Below are 20093 nucleotides of genomic sequence, written 5' to 3'. Positions count from 1 at the left end.
AGCTTAAATGTTTGTATTTGAACGCTCAGGAACTTGATAAGCTTACCTGCTGATGGTAAACATTCCAAACACTGTTACCTTTAATTTCTTCAAAATTTATACTTACACTTAATATCTGTACCTACTGAGTAGAGTAAAATCACCAGCCTTATTTCTCTGAGAGCTTTTTTTAAAGAAGGCAAGATTAGTATCACTGAATTTGAAAAGCTGACATCTGTCCTTCATGGATTTTTGACATTCATTCCACCTTGCACAGTTTTCTTTGTTGCACCTTTCCTTGATCTGTTTTAGCTGATTTCTTTAATCATTTCTATATGGGTTTTTCTGTTTCCTCACCACAGAAAAATGAAGGAGAAATCGGAAGAACTCACTACTAGATTTTTTACATAAAATCAAAAGCATCCAAAAGAAGGTAATAGAGAATAAAAACTAAAAGAAAATGGAACTTAAATGAGCAGATATTAGGCCAGTGGTAATGACAGGATGGGTGAGTTGTGGTATACTTAATAAGCAGTTCAGATTTAAAATTTATGCCACGTAAGGAGCCATAAGAGCATTTGTAATGCAAATTTATGATCACTAAGTTATAGTTCTTAAGATACCACACATCCTTCAAATGACCTGCTTTAGCAATTTTCAATTACAGAGCTCAGGCAAAAAGACCAGGAAAAAAACATTAATCACTGCAGGATTTGCTACACCTTAGCCAGACCATTGGCACTGAGGTACATCAACATGGTCTTCTGATCTCCGGGGCTGGAAGGCAAGAAGAGCTGCTGCTGACCTGTCCTTGGACCACATTTAACTGCACTTCTAGGTAAACTTAGCCTGCTTCAAGTCTTACCACTTCTTTCTATCTGACTTGGCTTGATTTTCTAGTAGGGAAAGTCCATATGGGCTGGGTTATAAAATTTCTAATTTCTACGGAAACAATGCCATATGCAGCTGGTTCTTCCATTGGTGCTTCTCTGTCAGGAATTTCTATGAGAGCTACAGAATGTTCCATCCTTTGTGATCCTTAACTCAAATATCTGCAAAAGAGAGGAAGTAAGGCTGGTGTTCATGTTTAAAAGATGTTTTGTTTTGGTTTTTTACTTGAGTAGCATGCAGGAGGAGGAAATTCAGTCAGTGGCTTGACTCAAAAGTAGAAATCAACACACCCATAACATGTAACACCTGTAGTACTATCTCTGTGCTTCCTATTTCTCTGTGCTGAAGCAATGTAAAACACAAAAGCGGAAAGCAAACTAAGGCATTTAAAGAGCCATTTCGTATTTCCAGTGAGGTGTGGAAAGAGTAATCAATTTTCATTGCAGCGCTAACACCTGGAGCATAGTCCTAGGTAGACAAACATTTCAAGGAATACCTACGCTTGAAGGGAATAGTCTTCTTTTAGAATATGTGCCTTTCTTCCTTTTTAGTAATTTAGCTAAGGTGATTTCTAAAGCTAACTTAAAACAAAAATATTATCTTGTTCTAGGTAAGTGTTTAAACAGACAATACTCAGCTCCTGAAAAAACCCATCTGCTATGCAAATGACTATGTAAGATCAGGACTTTAATCCATGGATGTAATATTCATCATGATTCACAACTAAACACTGGTGAGGGATATGCTTACTGCACATTGATGGATCATGTTGCTTTCCTTTAGCTGCTGCCTCTTTATATTGCTGACATTTCTAAAACAGGATTACATTTAAACTTTATGCAGTAAAGTAGTTAAGCAACTGTATTCTTAATTTGTTGCCTGTGGTGAGGCATCAGCAGTGACAAAACCTCTTTACTACCTTTACCGTGTTAGTGGAACAACAGACATCTTTAGGGGTTGAAGAACCTCATCCAATTATTTATTTGCAGCATCCTCTTGACTTAAGTTTTGCTGTGGTACTGGTAACTTTTTTTTTAAATCAATACAGAACATGAAAGCTCAGCAGTAGGAAACTATTAATAATGGCAATGTTAATGTAAAATGTCTTTCTACAGTACAAGTCTTTTGTATGTGCCCCTCCATGCTGGGTTTTCAACTGAGAGTTCTCATTTTGGAGCTTGGGGATTTCTAGAACATTTCAAGTGCTGTTCTGCAGTTGGGAATATCAGAGTTTTTTCTGCATGCTAATAAAGTATGATAGAATACTGTAGGGGAGCAGCAAAATACAGTCAGCGCCAAGGAAACATTAGTCACAAGGCCCAACCTACTTAACCTCCTTAATGGCTAACTTGGAAAAAACCCAAATGTGTATTCATGTTAATTGGGAGGATGAGTAAAGCTGCAGGAAATGGTCCAAAGTAACTAAAACAGCTGAACAAGTCTCCTGTTTATCTGAATCATGATAGCAATCCAGTGTTTGTAGTACAAATGCCAATACAGAGCTGGTATGTACATGTGTCTTGTACTTCCAGTCCCGAAGGAAGGAACAGTATCAGGTGCTTGTTAGACACAGGTGGTTGTGTGTGACATCATCACCAGCTGGCTAAACTGAAAAGGAGGAAATCAATGTGTGAAACATCTATTGTTTCATTCACAGAAATCTGTGAAGTTACTGGGAAGGAAAGAATAGTAAGATGGAGATTCCCCGAGGCATTAAAGATGTTAGTTAACAATTCATTAAATGGAGGAACAAGAAGTGACAAGATAGTGCTTGAACAGCAACTCTTCAAAGTATAATTCCATGACCTTTAGCAACTAACACTTAGCAGCTAATATTTTTAAGAACACAAAGCCACATGGCTGAATAGGTAATTTATTAAAAACTCATAAATAAGACAGTCTTGTGTCATCTACTCCACTGCTGCAGGCAAAGTACTTGGAAACAATTACTCTCTCTCAACTCAAAATGAACTGACCACCACAAGAAGGGATGATTTAGACGTTTTAATTAAATTCTGTCTTTGGTTACGTTTTAATAGTACGAGCACTCTGGCAGCTACACCAGCTTTCAGTGCCTTGCTCCTCATAGTTGTGCTGATATAGCTACTTGTGCATCAAATCAGGTGACCTTGCATAATTTTATGGGGTTTTCCTTCTCTAAAATAACAAAACAAGTGCTTGGGGTTTTTTTCATTTTAATTTGGACCCATCTGATTCTGTTTACAGCAAAGCTGCTTTATAACTAGATTATAGCACAACAGTTGGGGGGGTGCAGGAAAAGGGCAGAAGAAACAGAATTTGTATCTTACCATCTACTCAGCCAAGTTCCCTAAGTCATTGTGTCCCTCATAACAAGGCAATGCAAGTTTCCTCCTCATCCACAGCTAGAGACATGATCAAAGCACTGTCTCTCCTGGAAGGACTGTCATCAGCATCAACAGTCGGAGCAATAAAAAGAATGCAAAACTCCACCCTGTATAGAAATCAGGAACGACAGCTTGTGCTTCAGCAAAGGCAGAGCCTTGCTTCCTTCCTCTGGGACAGCACATTGCTTTCTTGAGATTATCCTATCACTTAATTAATTGGGACAAATGAACAAACAAATAGGGACCAGGGAGAACCACTGGATGATGATCTCCTAATGCTCAGTACTATCAGGAAGAATACTTTTACTTATAAAGGATAAAATTGGTAGTGGTTCATCAAATTATATTATCGGTTGTCATCAAATTAATATATGCCTAATTATTATGACCTTCTAAAGGATTGAAAAGGAATGGTTTTTAATTGATGTGACCTTTAACTTTTATATCCATATCATGACAGTACCTTCAGTGATCTGCTGGGAGAGACAATAGAGATTTCTTCAGAGCTAATGAAGTGTACTTGGGAGAAAATGATAATGGGGATTATGTGGGTGGTAGAACTAAGAGCTGTATACTGAATGAATCCCATCTGTGGTGACTGCTGCCTACACAGATTTTTTCTGCAGTATTAGTTGTAGTCTTCATTTCTTGTTTTAACCTGTTGTGTTTAGCATACTTTTGATAATACTAAGAATTGCCACAATTAAGGGGGAATTCTTCAGATATGAAGTAGAAATTATTGTGAGGTATTTCATATGGAATGCTATGTAAACAAGCAAAATGGCGACAACAAAACTGAAAAGAGGCAGAGTATTATGGGAGGAAAAGGGAGGGATGAATAAAGTGGACTAGAATGTGAACAGACAGAGGACCAAGAATACAGGGAGTGATACCCTTTTGTGGGAGGTCTAACCGAAAGCATTTCCACTTCCATAGTTAACTCTATTGTTTATTTCGTACATGTAGATATGTCTCAAACTATGCTTTTTTCAGCACTATTGTTGACTCCTTACTGATGATGCTTCAGGTATACCTCTTAATTTAGTGCAGTTGTACAGGGAAATAGCCTTTTTTAAATTCCCTTAAACATGACATTACAGTTCCCTCCTTATACTCCTGATGTTGTATTCCACATATCGCATACAGCTTGAAAAGAAAATTCTTCTGGTCTCAGTTAGGATTTCTAGACACTTCTTTACAATAATTAGCTAAAATTTAAATTCTGCATTTCTTTCAGCAAGCTAAGAATTTGAGTCATACCAATTTTAACAAAGGACCTGACTCTTGGTTTAAGTAAACACCAAGACATGATACTGTTCAGCATACTTTGATTTAAGTAATTCTTTTGGAGTAATGCAACTAGAAAAGGAATATTGCAAAAAATATTTTTACTTTGCTTTCAAATTATGTATTCTTATTAATGCTAACTATCCCACCTCTTTTTAAATTAAGGCTAGTACATTAAATATGTACTCAGACCTTTCTAGAAGGAAGAAAGGCAGAAGGCAAGAAAAATATGTTTCCCATAAGAAATGGAAGAAATAGAAAAAAGAAAAATTCCAGTACCTTGTGTTGTAGCTTGTCCATTTACAGAACAGAAATACTGGTTTTGAATTTGAGACATAAGCAGTAGACAAACCTTTAAAGTAGCATCTAATCATCCCCCAGCAAGTAGGTTATTATTGGGTGTACTCCTCCGTGATGAACACACTCCTTTCCAGCCTTCTAAATATTCTCAGGTTCAGCTGCATATTATGGTATCTTCTTTGAATAAGTCAACCTAAAATAGATTCTAAACACATACCAGTGATACATTTTCTACTGTCACTATTTCTAGAGCTTTTCACTGAATCATTTTCAATAAGGTTCCATCAATGCCCTACACAATTCATCTGCTCCTACTGTTGACATTCTTCTGTTTATGCAGCTAAGAATTGTAGTAAACTTTGTTGTAGGATCACAGTAGTAAAAATAAAAAAAAATAAAAAATCAGAAATCTATTTCTGGAAGATTACAAAACAGGGCACTTGGAGACAGAATCAACTTGTCTCATTAATATTCCCTGGAGCAGAACATTGTTACTTTATGTGAAAAAGGAATATTTACAGGAACAGAAGGGATGAACCTTAAGCATCAATAAGGCACAAATCCATTATTTTCATAACATGCAAAAATCATCATTGCAAATGTTAGATTACATCTGCTGGTCAGATTACCTGAGTGCAGATGCTCTTCTATTAAAATGCACTACTAAAATAGTGTTTGTGATTGAAAAACTCAGATTCCCAATAAATTGTGTGACAGCCATGCTCTGACAAGACTTTTGGTAATCAAAAAGTGGTAATTTAAGGTGGTGTTTATACATATACATCTCACATATATATCTATATATGTATCTCTATAGATATATATGTGAGAGAGTGCAGAAATGTTTTCCATAGAGATGTATGTTAAATCAGAACCTGTTTCACATCTGCAATGGTGTTTTACTTAACAAATTTAATACTCTACTGTATTTTCGGAGGAGACTTACCTTACGTTTTCTAATCTGTAAAATCTGTGATAAGTACATACACAGAAAAAAGGTAAAGAATGTTATTTCCAGTAGTGTAGTCTTAATGTAGTTGTTTAAATACCAAGTATAAAACAGATAAGGGGTTTTTTTTAATACACATTTAATTTGGTTTATAATTTTTTTCTCCTACTCTACATGAGCATTCTTCTGCTCAGACACATGTTTTCCTCTCTAAGCCTCCTTTGCATATCACTTTATCAGTAATTGCTAGAAAATACCTTTCAGTATATCCCAGACTTCAGAACTGAGCAGAGGACTTTCCCAGTCTCCCCTTCCAAGCTGCAATCCTTCAAGTTCACCCATTACCACGTTCAACAGCAAGACGCAGGAGCTTCATTACCTGATACCCCCTTCTTGTTTGTTCTGACTAGATCTATTTACCTCAGGAAAGGTAACTAAGAAAAGGACAATTTCTAGTAGGAGATGCACATTTCAAATTAGGAATTACTGGGTTTGTATATTGCAGTAATACAAATCTAACATGAAAACATGCATCTGATACAGCAGGATAAAAGGAGAAAAGAAAAGGCATTGGTTTCAATTAAATAAGTAGTTGGCCATCTAAAACAAAGGGATGATGTGATTAATAGAAAAGTTGAAGATTAACAACCCAAAACTTTTGCAGCATGAGGGAAAAACTAACGTATGATAGAATTCTGCATTAGCTTTTCAGCTGAAAGTTTTTGAAATCCCTTCATGCAGAAACTGTAAGAAACACGTAAGTACTTAACTAAGTCATGGAAGAGATATGTGAGAATAATTTTAGTCTTACAGTAACAAATTAAAAAGCTGGACTCAAAACATGGCCCATCATTTTCCATTCATATTAACCAAGTGGTACACCCAAAAAAGAGTAGCCCATAAATAAAGGAGGAGTAAAGAGTGAAGGACTGACTGTCCCTAATTAATGTTGCAATTAATAACCCATCATCTGGCTCATCTCAGATACTTGCACTCATCATGGGCATATTGAAAATTTCAAGAAAAAGGATTTTTATAAAGAAACATCCTGAGAGCCCAAATGGCTATAAAGCCTGAAAGTACAAGCAGAGAGAACATCTCCCAGGACGTTAAAGTTTTTGTTTTCTTCAGCTCTTTGCATATGGTTAATGGCCTCATTGTTATGAATTACAGGGGAGCAGAACAAGATTTTCCATCTATAAAGATGATGGCATGTCATCTTACTGGACTGTATCTTCTGTAGCTACAATATAAACCAATACCTTTTAGTGCAATAATTTTATGAGTGGATAGCAACACATCTCCCAATGAAACCACAACATTTCCCACTAAGTACATGCTTTTGTGTCATATGTATTGGATTAAGGATACAATTTCTGTTATTGTTTAAAGAAATTACCTCTAATCCACCAGCAGGCCTGGAACACATGACATACCAGACACCCAAATCCCAGGAAGTGCACACAGCTATGCTACACACACATAATGCTTCACTCCTGCTGTAATTGTCGCACTTCTCAGAATGATGCACCAAGTGCTGGGCTATGGAAACTTGAGATCATGAGTCACCTAGTCCAGCATACATTACTTGAGAATATTACAAGGCAGTGATGAAGAAGTATCTTTCTCCTGTTCACGTGTCTTAAATACTGTATACCAAACAGACATCAAAGTGTTTCCTTTAAGTTGTTATTTGTAGTTTATTTATCTCTGAACAGGTTTGGTGGGGTTTGAAATGCCTTGGCTGTATGTGAATTCAAGCATGGCAGCATATGACTGTTGTTCAGTACAAACACTTCATTGCTGCAGCTTTAGGAAGTCAGGGTGATTCTGGAATGAAAGGCTACTTAAGGCCACAGTAACAAATATACCTTTCCTTTACATATACACTCTTACTTTACACTGTATTTCACTAAACATTTTAGGCTCCTGCTGTGAAACTCCCCATGAAACATTCAGTCTTTTTGTTTGTATCATCTGTTACAAAGCACTGCACTGTAGCCACTCCATGCAAGTTACAAGTACTTCTGTCACTCAGCTTCTTAAATTGCTTACCTACTCAGACCCAGTTCCTCCTGCATTACAGCAAATGCAAAATACAATTTTTGAAAGGAGAGTTGTATTCTGTAATAAAGTAATCCACTTACTCATTTAGCAAAGAGACATTTTCTTTAAATACATGCAAAAAACCCCAGTGCTCCTACCCATACTCACTTTTAGAGATTTTATTCTGCCTGTTGTAAGGGAACCCATCTGAACTGGAGCCATCCAGAAGTCTGCTTCCCAATCAGAGCTAGTCATCCAGGCACCATCCTAAATCAATACAGAGACAGGCACCTTCAAAGACCAAGAGATTTAGATAGTGGGATGAGTATCTCGACATGAATGGATTATCTGCAGAACTGCCTCTCCCCCCCTCCCCTGATTTATCTCTAGAAGCAGCCTCAATGACTGATTGAAATGACACACCTAACCCCTAGATTAGTAAAGCTGGATCCCACCCTAAATGTTTGACCTCTGACACTGCTGCTGGCTATAAATAGCAGTATCTGTTATTTAAAATAATACCACATGAAAAAAAGTGTTACATTAATTCAAAATTGTTTTCCTGTGACACCTCCAAAGTGTGAAAATATTTTCCTATGCTCTGGAAAAGCATCTTAACAAGGGAATGCAAAACTGGAGAACACTTGGATCTCAGAAGGTAGGAAAGCTCATTTTCCTCCTTTTGTCTATGCATAGAAAAGAAGTAGGAGAGACTCAGACATAATAGTTTTTAAAATTTTAAAAACATCTACATTTGAAAATCTCGCTAGAAGATAATTAGAAAACACAAGTAAGATTCAGAATTTCAGCAGGAGTGCTCCTGAAAATTTCAATAGTCTGCCACCTCTATCTGTGGGAATCTCTGCTTGTCCTAAGAATAATAATGATAAAATAAGAGGCCTGGAAATTTATTAACAGCAGTTAAAACCCCTTTTTCCAATAAACCTAGGTTAAAAACACACCATGTTTTGGTCATTTTTCACTGTGTACCCATAAATTCCAAGTGTTTTAACAAAACACTAAATGACAGTTTATGCATTTCAATCAAATTTCAGTTTCTAGGTAAATACGACTACTGCACATCTCACAAACTCACCACACCATAACCAATAAGCATTAATTCTTCATTTTTTAAATGTATTGTAAGTTGAATAAATGTGTGTTGAGCTACAGTGGTTTCAATTTGTTATGTTAAATAGAATTGTTGAGGTTTTTTAAGAACCAAGAGGAGAATAACAGATATTTGTACAACATGTTTTAATACTTACACCAACAAATAAGCACAAACCCTTTCCTTTAGAAAGAGGTTGACAAAATTAGAACACCTTTCACAAAGGAAGCGGATTTGGAATCAAATAATTGGAGTGTAGTACCTCTGGCTTTATCTGCTTCCATAACCAAATTCTCTTCCCTTATCTTGTTAGGCATTCCCCAAATCCTGACTGCTTTCATGCAACCTCAGTTACCCAAGAAAGGCAACTGAGCTGTAGATATCACTGGCCCCTTGGGCCAAGCACTGTAATGCCTACAAAACTGGACCAGTCATTTGGTATGGAATAATGGGCAATGGGAAAAAAAAAAATCCCTACATTCTTATAAGTGACCATTATTCTGTTCACAGTAAAGAGATTTCTGCTTTTAAATTGGAATCAGAAAATTTTATAAAGGCTTCTTTGTCTCTTGACTGCCAAGAAAGTGGTTCCCAAGAAGATTTTTCCATGGAAGAAGTGTTAAATAACTTCCCATGATGCAGGTAGAATTTAAAGTATTATATACTTGGTAAATATTGGTTATTTTTTTTTTTCTTTCTGCATTTCTATAGAAAAATTGAGATGGGAAGAGCTGAGACAAGTGATGTTTCCAAGGGAAGCAGAAATAGGAATAGGAGCAGACTTGCATATAAAGTACATACTCTACCTTTTGAAGACGTTTCCTCCTAGCCTTCAGTATCCAGTCTGTCTGGTTGCCGAACCTTCATCTGCCAAAAGCAACACAGTGACAAACTTTTATACTACTGTTCCAACAGAGGACTTGTGTGGAGGAGTGTCTGCATCCCCAGCAATTGTCTACATCATATTCTCCCACTTTTCATTTTGTAGGCACTCCTGCTGTCACAGTGAAAAAGTAATAGTGAGATAATATTTACAGTGTTTTATTTTTTGTTATTATTCACTGAATGCAGGGAAATGTCAGCTATCAAATATACCTGAAAAAAATTTATAGACCCTTGTTTAAGACTTGCTGGCAACGAAAATTAACCTGGTTAGTGAGAAAGACTATTTTTTATAGAACAAGTATGACCAAAGGTGCACAAATCTCTCGGTGTTAGAATTTTAGAATTTCTAGTTTGTTAAAATTAGAATTACTGTAAGTAGTAAGAGGACAAGTAAATTTCTATTCACTCCTATTATTTTGTTGATTAAAGTTCAATATGAATTTGATGAAGATAAATCACTCCCCCCCCCCCTTTTTTTTTTTAAGATAGATGACTATGAGCATTTGAGACCTTGTTTTATTCAAGTCAGCCTAATTGCAGGGTTAATACTCTTCTGAGTAGATCTCGGCGTTCTCTATGGTGTTTTAAGCACCATAGTCTAACCTATTTCCAAAGCTCTGTGTGTGAGGTGGAATCACAGTCTACAAGAACCTGTCGATGGTATTAGTGTGATTGCCAGCACGTAGTACTCCAACTGGTACTTGCACAATAACGTTAAACTGGCAAAGTACTATCTCGTGATGCTAATAGGTTTTCCTTGTAGGACTGTTTTAGTAAAAGAGGCAGAGGCTTTGACCTGTCACAAAGCTAACACCAGAGCCTGCAAATGCACAGAGAAGGATACACAGTGAAATTTTAAGCATGTATATATTTTAAAAATTTAGACCATTATCTGTTACAGAATCTTACATGACTAGGATATACTTACCATGCAGGTTCATACATTGAGATTATTATGCTATTACCACTTACCCTCAAAGACTTACACAAACATTATCTAAGCTCCTCAAAATCTTGCCAAGTTAACATTTTTTTTCCACTCCTAGCTGAGATCTGTCACGGTGTTCTGCAAATAAAGTAACAAAGACTGGAAACCAGCCATTTTCAGAAACAGTTGGAGCACTGGGTAGGTCCATGTATGCTGTAGATTAGGATTTAAGACTCACAGCAATATGAAATTTGTCTACATTGCATGTGTTGCAGTACTGACATATGGTGATGTTTTGACTTCTAGATGAGCTTGGCTTCTTCCAAGCTGTTAACTTTCATTTTGCTGTTGTAACTCTACAGAATGAAAGACTAGAAAATGAAGGAAACTGAACCTTACTTTCAAACACGAGACCAGATCTCATGAGTCTGACATCAGGACAAAAATACCTTCCCCTCCTGCTGCTAAGCGGAGTTTTGTACATCAGACAGATTTCACGAGGAAGGGACGGTGGAGGGAAAGTGACGCTAGGCATGACGCTATCCAAGGTGTGTTTCCTTAGACCAGGACAAGCTGTGGGGAAGGGACCTTAGCTCACAGGCACAGGAGACCACCGAGCCCCGTCTTACGCCCAGCTTCCCCCGCACACCCAGCGGGTCGTGGGCAGCTACAGCGGCGGGGCCGGGCCGGGCGGAGCCGCCCCGCATTCCCCGCATTCCGGGGGCAGAGAGCGCCCGGGGCCGCTGCCCCTTCCTCCACCGCCCGGGCCCGAGGGCAATCGGCCGCGGGCAGCCCGCCCAGAGGAGGCGGCGCCCGCCGGGGCCCGGCCCGGGGGCAGGGCGGCAGAGCGCCGGGAGGAGGAGGAGGCCGGGCGGGGGAGAAGTGGCGTGGCGAGCCTCACGCTGAGCACGGCACTGCGGGAGCCAGGGGGTCCCGGCGGGGACGGGAGGCGGGCGCGGGTCCCGGTCCCGCATTCCCGGCCCGGCCCCGCGGTCACGTGCGGCCCCGCAGCGCCTCCCCGCGCGGCCCCGCCCCGGCAAGGAGGCGGCGGCGGGGGTTAACCCGTGGCGGGGCGGTGCGGGCGGAGCGGAGCGTAGCAGAGCAGAGCAGAGCAGGAAGCGCCCGGGGAGGGAGGCGGGAGAGGCGGCCGCGCTCCGGAGGAGGAGGAAGGGGGTTGGGAGCCCGGCCGCCGTCGCCGCCTTCGCCTCTTCCTTCCGCCCGCTGCGCGGAGCGAGGCGCGCGGGAGGCACCTGTCACAGCCGCCAGGGCGAGCGCGGCGTCCTCCGCGGTGAGAGGCGGCGGCGGCAGGAGAGGCCCGGCGCAGCTCAGCGGGCCCGGCGCGGAAAAGGCTGCGGAGATGATGCCGGTGAGTGAGAACGGGGAGAGTTCGCGTCGTCGCTCCCCGGCCTGGCGCCGCGCTGCCGGGCGCTGGGACGCCTCGCCTTTTCCTGCGGGGCTGCCGGCGGCGGATAGAGTGCGCGGCGCCGCCGTCATCCCCGGGCCAGCCGGGACAGAGGGCTGCGGGGCTGCGGAGACGTCGGCGGGCTCCGCGCCGGGGGTGGGGCCGCCGGTCACCGCCGTCCCTGGCTGTGGGGGAACACGACCTGCCCCCGCCCCTCCGCCCGCGGGGGCTGCACCGGCCGTGACAGGTCGGGAGCCGCGACCCCCCGGGCTGTGGCGGAGCGGCGCCTCCCGCACCGCTGCGGGGAGGCGGGGGTCGCCCCCGGGTCGCTGCCGGCAGCCGAGGCCCGCCGTGAGGCGTGGGGGGTGCGCTGTGTTTGGGTGAGTGGGTGTGCGGGGGGTGTGTCTGTTTCGGGGTTTTACACCCGAAGCCCGATCCCTCGCCGCCCGGGTGCGGGGAAGGGCTGAACCGTCCCGGGGCAGGCGGTTCCGGCCCTCCTGCCGGGGTCAAGCGAGCGCAGGCGGCAGCACCGTGTCAGCCTGACTCCCTCCTCGGTTCCTGTCACCGCTTTTGTGAAACCGTCGCTTATTTATCGAAGACAAACCCTTTCATTTTCCCGCAAACAACCTTGATTGTCTTCTGTGACAGAATCCCTGTCCGTTTCCTGCCCCCCGCTTCCCTCCGCTGTCGCTGTGGGCTGATGCAGTGGTCAGAAGAGAGTTGTTCCTGATGACTGTTCGTTTTATGACAAGATCCTCTGGGACGGAGTAATAAGCAGTCACATTCCTTTTGTTGATTTCTTTCAAACTCTGTTTGATCTCAAATGTGGCTTTTTGAGATACTCCAATATAAGGGACTATCTCCCATGTTTTCTCTATTTCCAGTAGAAATTAGCTTTTTATTTACAATTCCTCTGCAGTGTTTGCAGCCAAAGCACTGCAGCAGAATGTTTCTCTGTGAGAGCATTTAAGACATTTTTTACAAGGTTTTATTGCTCGAAATTGGTTTTGTGACTGAGAGGAGGAAATAAATAGCTCAAACTCAGTGCAAAATTTCAGATGGAAGAGTACAGGTAGGGTTTAAAAGCCAGGTATTGTGACAGGCTTTTTACCATCATGTGCACTTTAACTTCCAGCTGCTGAGTGCCAAAATACTGTATTGATACTGATGAGGATTGCAGTGCACTGGGCATGTTAGACACCAGCAACAAAGTTTATGGAGTTACAGGCTTGTGCCATGAACATTTGGACGTTTGCTTGTAGAAACAAAAACAAGGTGACAGCTTCATCTTCCTTCTCAGCCTGGGTTATGCTTTACATTCATAAAATTCCTGTTGAAAACCCAGCATGCCAATGACATGCTAAGTCAGAACAAATGTATTTGTTTGCCATTACTAACCCACGTGTGGGTTTCAGGTTAACGTCATAACTTGGGTGGTACAGTGATTGACTTCTTAGAAAGTTTCTTTTTACCTACTTAAATGTTTCTGCCAGTGTCTTGTGTTACCTTCTTGCTTGTTCAAATGTGGTAGTTGTTTGTATTTATTGGAAGGTGGTTGAAGATTCAGACTTTTTGCTATGTTTTTGAAACACACTTCAAAGCATTTTTAAATGACAGATGAATTTTAGTAAAACAAATTACCTTGCTACAGGGGTGGTAATGTTGCACATTGGAGTTTACCGAGTCCAAGTCCAAAATAATAAATATTTTACTTTTCTGAAGACATTTTAGATGCTGTTGTGGACAGTCTGTCAGTCAGGAATATGTATATTTATATTTAAATAAATATGTATATTTAAATGGACTCGTGATAGTGCCTTCAGTCGTTCAGTCTTTCATCCCAACTGGACCACAAGGATGAAAAAACCCAGCTTCATTTACTGGTCTCATCAACATATAGTATCCAAATAATGTGAACATATGGCTGTAGAACCAGACCAAGTGTTTTAGGTTTTTTACTCAGTTGTTTGTATTCTGAGAATGGAAAAGTTAGTGATCTAACATTTTACCTTAAAGAATTCTTTGACTTCATATTCATGGAAGCTTTTTTCCCCCCTAAACCAGTTGAGTTTTTCCTTGTGGGTATTTTGGGCTTTGGGTTTTTTTATATAATTAGCAAAAGCATGAAATAGCAAGAGGAGAGGTTTTAATACTGCTAGACTTACCTACTTGTTACAACAGTTCATCTCCATAGTTTTGTGTCGACAAATTAAAGGAAATGTTAACAAACTTACGTAGTTTCTTGAGATTCACATGTATTAGACTTGAAGTAATTGATTGGGGCCACTTTTGGATTGGTAATTCTTTTGGCATTTGTAAAAGCATTTTTAAGAGTGAAGTAGTATCTGAAGTCCCTGTTTTTCTCCTTTGGTGTCTGTTATGATTTTGTTTTTCTCCCCTCACATGGGGAACAGTGTTACTTCTCAGAGGTTTTCATCAATTACAGTTTCTTTTGTGAGTGGGATACTTCCCACTCTGTTCTTCAGCATCCTTGTCATACAAGGATTTTATTCATTATCCTTTTTCATATTGCTTACTCTGGTTCTGAAAAATACAGAATAGTTATTCTTGGTCCTGAACACAGTTGGGCTTGAAGAAGAAGTAATGATTTAGACTACAGTTTTCTCACCTGGATTTTTTTTCCCTTTGCTTTGCTGACAAGACATATCAATCATAAACCCTTACATGGCCTTCAAGAGATAAGGACTATGTGTATGATGAGCTTATGATGCTACACTGAATATCACCTCTGCTGAGTGTTCCTATGAGTATGCCTTGAATAGAGGGATATTTTTTCACTGAAAAGTAAAGGTTAGTGTTTCTTGCATTCTTGGAATAAAGTGTGCAAACCTGGAACTATGTGGTTTAGGTTTAAGAGGAAATCTTTTGGGTTAAAACAACTCCAGTTATATTTATTTGCAGAATTTTTATGGATATAGTTCCTTTTTCAGCCAGATAATCTATAACCTGATGGGAGGAAGAGTTATGTATATTTTCATCTATTTGCCCCAGTGGAAAGGCTTTTTTTTTTTTTGTGATACTTTAGAGTTTGTGTTTGAAAGAGTGTTAGAAACTTTTCCTTAAATAATGCAATTGATGCTTTTTTTTCCTTGGATGGTAGTTCCAGAATTACCTCTTCTGTCAAGTATTAGCATTTTCTTTGGGCACAAGGGTGCACACAAGAAAAAAGTCATTTATGAGAGCACTGTTTTCCCACTTACAAAGAAATACAATGCAGTAAGGAACTGATGTATTGGAGAACCATGCAACACTTTCCTTTTTTGCCTTAATTTTGGGTATAATTCTTTCACGGTATGTGAGGTAAAGGACTCCACAGTGAAGGACTGTATAGAGTCCATATACCACCAATAAAGTGACAAGACAGGTGATGGTGGGGCACTATGTAAGAAATTGTGATGGATCAAAACTTTTAGGAGGAAGAGTTGGTATTGCAAGTTCTCCTAGCAGAACTTTTCTGGTTTTGCCTTTAACTCATGAATATCAGTGAGGTTGCAGCCAGGCATTCACATTTTTGAAATCATCCAGGAGGAGCCTTACAGGACTTTGTGGTGTGAGGTTTAGAGTTGCTGGATACATCTGCATGTGTATGATCAGGTAGTTGTGATGGTTGGTTTCACAGAGGGGAGAGTGAAAAGTTTAGAATGTTTAGTGGTTTAATTTTTTTTCTAGTTAATTTTGTAGGACACTGCAAGTCTCCTCTGAAGACAGACATGACTAATGCATATTTTATGTTAGAGACTTTGTACCTAAACTCCTGACCTATGAAGATGAATAATATGACTGATAAAATACAAAGCAAAGATGGGATATCTGCAGGAGTTTTTTTCAATAAAGCTGTTGAATTAAGAAAAAGTGGGGGGTTTGGTGGGCTTTTTGGTTTTTTGGGGGTTTTTTGTTTATTTGTTTTAAAATGAATATACACTTGTCCTGTGTTCAGTCTAAAACATTTCCCAAAAAGTTGAAAGTGGGCATTGTTTATTAGATTGCTTATAATTTAAAACCAAAATATTCTTCAATCAGTGTCCCCTGTTCTCTTTCCATAGGAAGGTTGCTACTGATATAATTATACATTGTAGAGGAAGATGTGTCACTTTAATACACTTAAATCAATATTATGAATTTTAATTATATTAATATGAGCAATTTTCAGTGATATGGAGATAAAATATATTGTGATTAATTCAGAACTGTATAGTTCTCAGCAATACTGATGTCCTTGTTTGCTGAATAAATCTGAACTGACTGTAGAGAATAATTTGCATGTTTATCAGCCATTATTAATGGAGTTATTTATTGCAACAAAGCTTAAAGGCCATTTCATGTTTTTTTGGATCATGTCACTATTTTTTTAGGTTGACAGAATATGGCTTATTCTGTGGTAAAAATAAGTTCATCAGCTTCACCACGTCAAGAAAAAATACTATACATATGCTAGTCTGATAATAGAATATTTAAATATATTTATTAGATATGTGTGGGTTTGTTGAAATGTAGGAGACTTTTTAGGGAAAGGATGCTCTCTTGTATGTTAACATAGATGAATTTGTTGTCCATTACAGACTTCAGAGAAAATAACTATTTGTTTGACAACAATATTCCATTCCACCAGATTGATTTATCTAACAAAGCCAAGTTTCATATGAAATACATTATTTAAAAAACCTTGCTTATTCACATACTTATCTTTAGATGCATACAGCTGTGGAGCAGCCCCCATTATGCCAAGAGTTGCCCATAGACAGAAAAAAGGCAGCGCTTTCTTGTAAAGAATTAGAAGTCTAATGCCTGGTATTAAAATCAGTGCTCATGTTTATTATCTTTTTAAATGTCCGTGGAGGTTAGATAATTTTTTTTTGTCTTTATAAACTATAGGCATCTTTAAGAATTTAAAAAACCATTGCTGTGAATAGAGGTTTGAAGAAGGAAACAAATTATTGCCTGATTAGGGGAGTGGGGGGAAGGCGTCTTGCTCTCTTTCCCTCATGACTCACTGTTGGAATTTACAAGTCTTATGTGTTTGTCTAAATTAAAAGCTTAGTATTACCATACATTAATTACTAGCACAAGATAGCTCAAAATACTTAACCTCTTAAGTGAATGTGCTAGCCTGGAATATAGGAGGTTCCTTCCTGGGTTTGTATCAGACCCCAGCAAAGGGAGATTTTAATTTTTTTTCTTAAATTGAAAAATTATGTTTATAGGTGATCCAAAATCTTTGAAATCTTTCTGCATTTATGAATAGTTTTTCCATCAGGCTTGAATCCGGTGTCTCATTTGTTCTTAAATTGTGGTAAGATTTTTAAGTAAACAAATATTCTGAGATACGAATTTTAACACTTCAGGCTGGTACATTTTTCTGGGAGTTGGGAAATCTGCCATTATCATCTATTAAACTTGAAAGCATGTAATAATCTCGAATGTGTTAGGCAATTTATCAGTGGAGTGTGCTCAATGTTTTGAGGTTCTGGAAGCAATTTTTTTATGACAGACAATAATAGAATTATATTGTGCAATAATAGACACCATCCTTCAGAAGCAGATTTGTGTGTCAAAGGCAACAATGGTACCTGGAGGACAAAGCATAAATTCTGCAATAGCTCAAAGGACCAGCAAGAATATGAACTGCTTAATGGAGGAACAAAAAATGGTTTGAATTTCAAATTTCAGTCACTTTATCTGGGTTTTAGGTCACCCTGTTATTTTTCTAAGATCATGCTTGGGAGCAAGTCCATGTGCTATACTGGAGAGCAGGTTTATCACTGTGGTGCAGTAGGATGTTGGAGCAGCTGAATTCCTTTCAGGGCTGAGGTTTCACAATAGGGATGAGCTGGGTTAACCATTTCCTGCAGCTCTGGAAGGGCCTGCTTCCTCTTGCTTGCTGCTCATTCCCACCATTGGCTGTGAATGGACTGCACTGCTTGTCTCAGCAAACCCATGTTAATGTAAAAATAGCTCTATCCAAAGAACATGGAAGAGATTTATGTACACGTGTGTATATATGTGAGTGTATTGCATTGACTACTGTCTTGTGCATGATGGTGCAGGAGGGAGCAGACTGCTTGGCTAAGATTGATAACAGAGAAGGGGATGGGCAAGTGGAATCTCTCTCTTCAAGTGTTTTTGTTTATTCAGTTTAGTTTATTGTGGAGCTCTACCCCAGGCGATGTATTTTGAGCAGGTGAGCAGAACAGTGAGGTGAAACTAAACTCTCTGCAGTGCAGTAACTTTGTTACTTCAGAGATAAGTTATGGTTTCACCAGCTTCCACATCTTTATTGCATACCCAGTAACACTTTACATTTTCTCTGAAATGGGAAAAAGTAAGGGATGTTGGTTTTTTAGTAAAGTATGTGGTCTTTGAGGAAATCTTGAGAAACAAATATAGGGGTGGGACACAGAAAGAAATGGAAAACCAATGAAACTTAACTGGCAGTTGCTAGTCTGCCATCATTTCCCACCCCTCACTTTGCAGTAGTGCATTCCTTCTTATTTCTGACCATTATTTCCTTATTCTCTAGATTCATAGTGTATTCTAGCCTAGTTCTTTGGTAGTGGAAGTACAATTAAGATTTTTGTTTTAGTTTCCAGTTCACTGCTTTGCTTAGCAGCAGAATTCTATTTATGTATGAAGAGTCTGTAGCTATAAAATACTTTATTTAAGGAATTCTAACTTCAGCAGGAAGCAATCTTATCTAAACTTGCATATGTTGCAAACACTGTATTTAACCCATGTATCCTTATGTCTAGGTTTGACAGAAGGATTTCAGTGTTCACATGATTAAACTTCTGTTTATAAATTGAGAATGGAGGAGGAAACTGAGGCTTCAGTTTTGTGTAGGTGAAATGGATGTAACTGCAGGGGTTGCTGAAGTCCTGCATCCCTGCTGCCCCCTCTCTTGTATTGGCTCTCTCTGGTATTTATCTGTTTCTGTGCTGAGCTGTTTGCAAACTCAGCAGGAAGTTGTTTGCCTTTACTTTTTTTTTTTTTTCCCATTCCTTTTTTTTTTTTTTTTTTTTTTTTTTTTTTTTTTTTTTTTTCCCGGCCAGGATACTTCTCTGCCAGCTGAGCACACTGAAACTGACTTGGTGCCGGGTCACATAGGCACTGGAACCAGCACAAGAAAGGGCAGAAGTGTGTAGATTGCAGGAAGGATGTAATCAGTTTTATCAGTTTAGGTTTGGATCTTGTAGCCTGAAACGACTCCATGGTGGTGAATGAATATGGATGGGGAGATGGATTCATACCAAAAGCATCTAGATCTATATCCAGAATGGCAAAGAAGTGTAACTTCCTGCTCTCTGAAGTCAGAACAAGTAAACAGTGAGTTTCTAAGGTCTCTGCTAGGCTAATCTAGGAGAGTCTCTCCAGTCCCAAATCCCATGTTCATAAGCAAAGTGCATTGCTTAGCATCTGAATTAACTCTGTGTTCTAATCTCTTGGGAGCCATTTGGACACTGGGGGACCAGTAAGCCTTGTTCTCCTTAAATCCACAATGTGTCTGCCCAGACCTACTAAGGTGAATAGCTGAGAATTGTTAAGAGTTCCTGTATTAGATGAAAAAAGTAGACAGAGCTGCATTAACTTGTGGAGAAAAGTCTTGCCTGCTTTTCTCTCTGGTGTTTAAAGGGAAAGAAACAGTGGTTTGAGACTGGCAGGATTTACCACAGCCTTACCTGTGTAAATTTTTTTTTTTTAAATTTCTCTAAGAAGCTGGGTGAAGTCTTAGTTTATAGTACCAGGTACTGTTTAAGTTGAGAAGACATAGTATGAATGCATTTTTGCATGAGAAAATCCTTTTCTAATCCTGTTTCCTAATGCAATTTGTCTAATTTATGTTTCAAGACAGTGCTGCACCTGTTGGTGGTATTCTTACTGCTGTTCTGCAGGTGATAATTTCAACATACTAATGGTACTTTCAACATAATTGA

At 39.6% G+C, this 20093-nt stretch overlaps 1 protein-coding gene across 1 annotated transcript in view; it reads left to right on the top strand.

Moving 5' to 3' along the window:
* The first annotated feature begins 11619 nt into the window (after positions 1 to 11619).
* Positions 11620 to 20093, top strand: part of PPP1R13B (protein phosphatase 1 regulatory subunit 13B) — a 69313-nt gene continuing 60839 nt past the window's right edge. The window contains exon 1 of the mRNA XM_066188905.1: positions 11620 to 12108. Coding sequence (XP_066045002.1) covers positions 12100 to 12108 — 9 coding nt within the window. The 5' untranslated portion in view covers positions 11620 to 12099. The remainder of the gene's footprint in view (positions 12109 to 20093) is intronic.

This window comes from Chamaea fasciata, unplaced genomic scaffold, assembly GCF_029207755.1.
Source record: "Chamaea fasciata isolate MVZ Bird 193981 ecotype frontalis unplaced genomic scaffold, bChaFas1.0.hap1 SCAF_7, whole genome shotgun sequence".
Classification (NCBI taxonomy): domain Eukaryota; kingdom Metazoa; phylum Chordata; class Aves; order Passeriformes; family Sylviidae; genus Chamaea; species Chamaea fasciata.
Note: the sequence above shows the minus strand (reverse complement) of the source record. Positions and strands in the feature narration are given on the sequence as shown.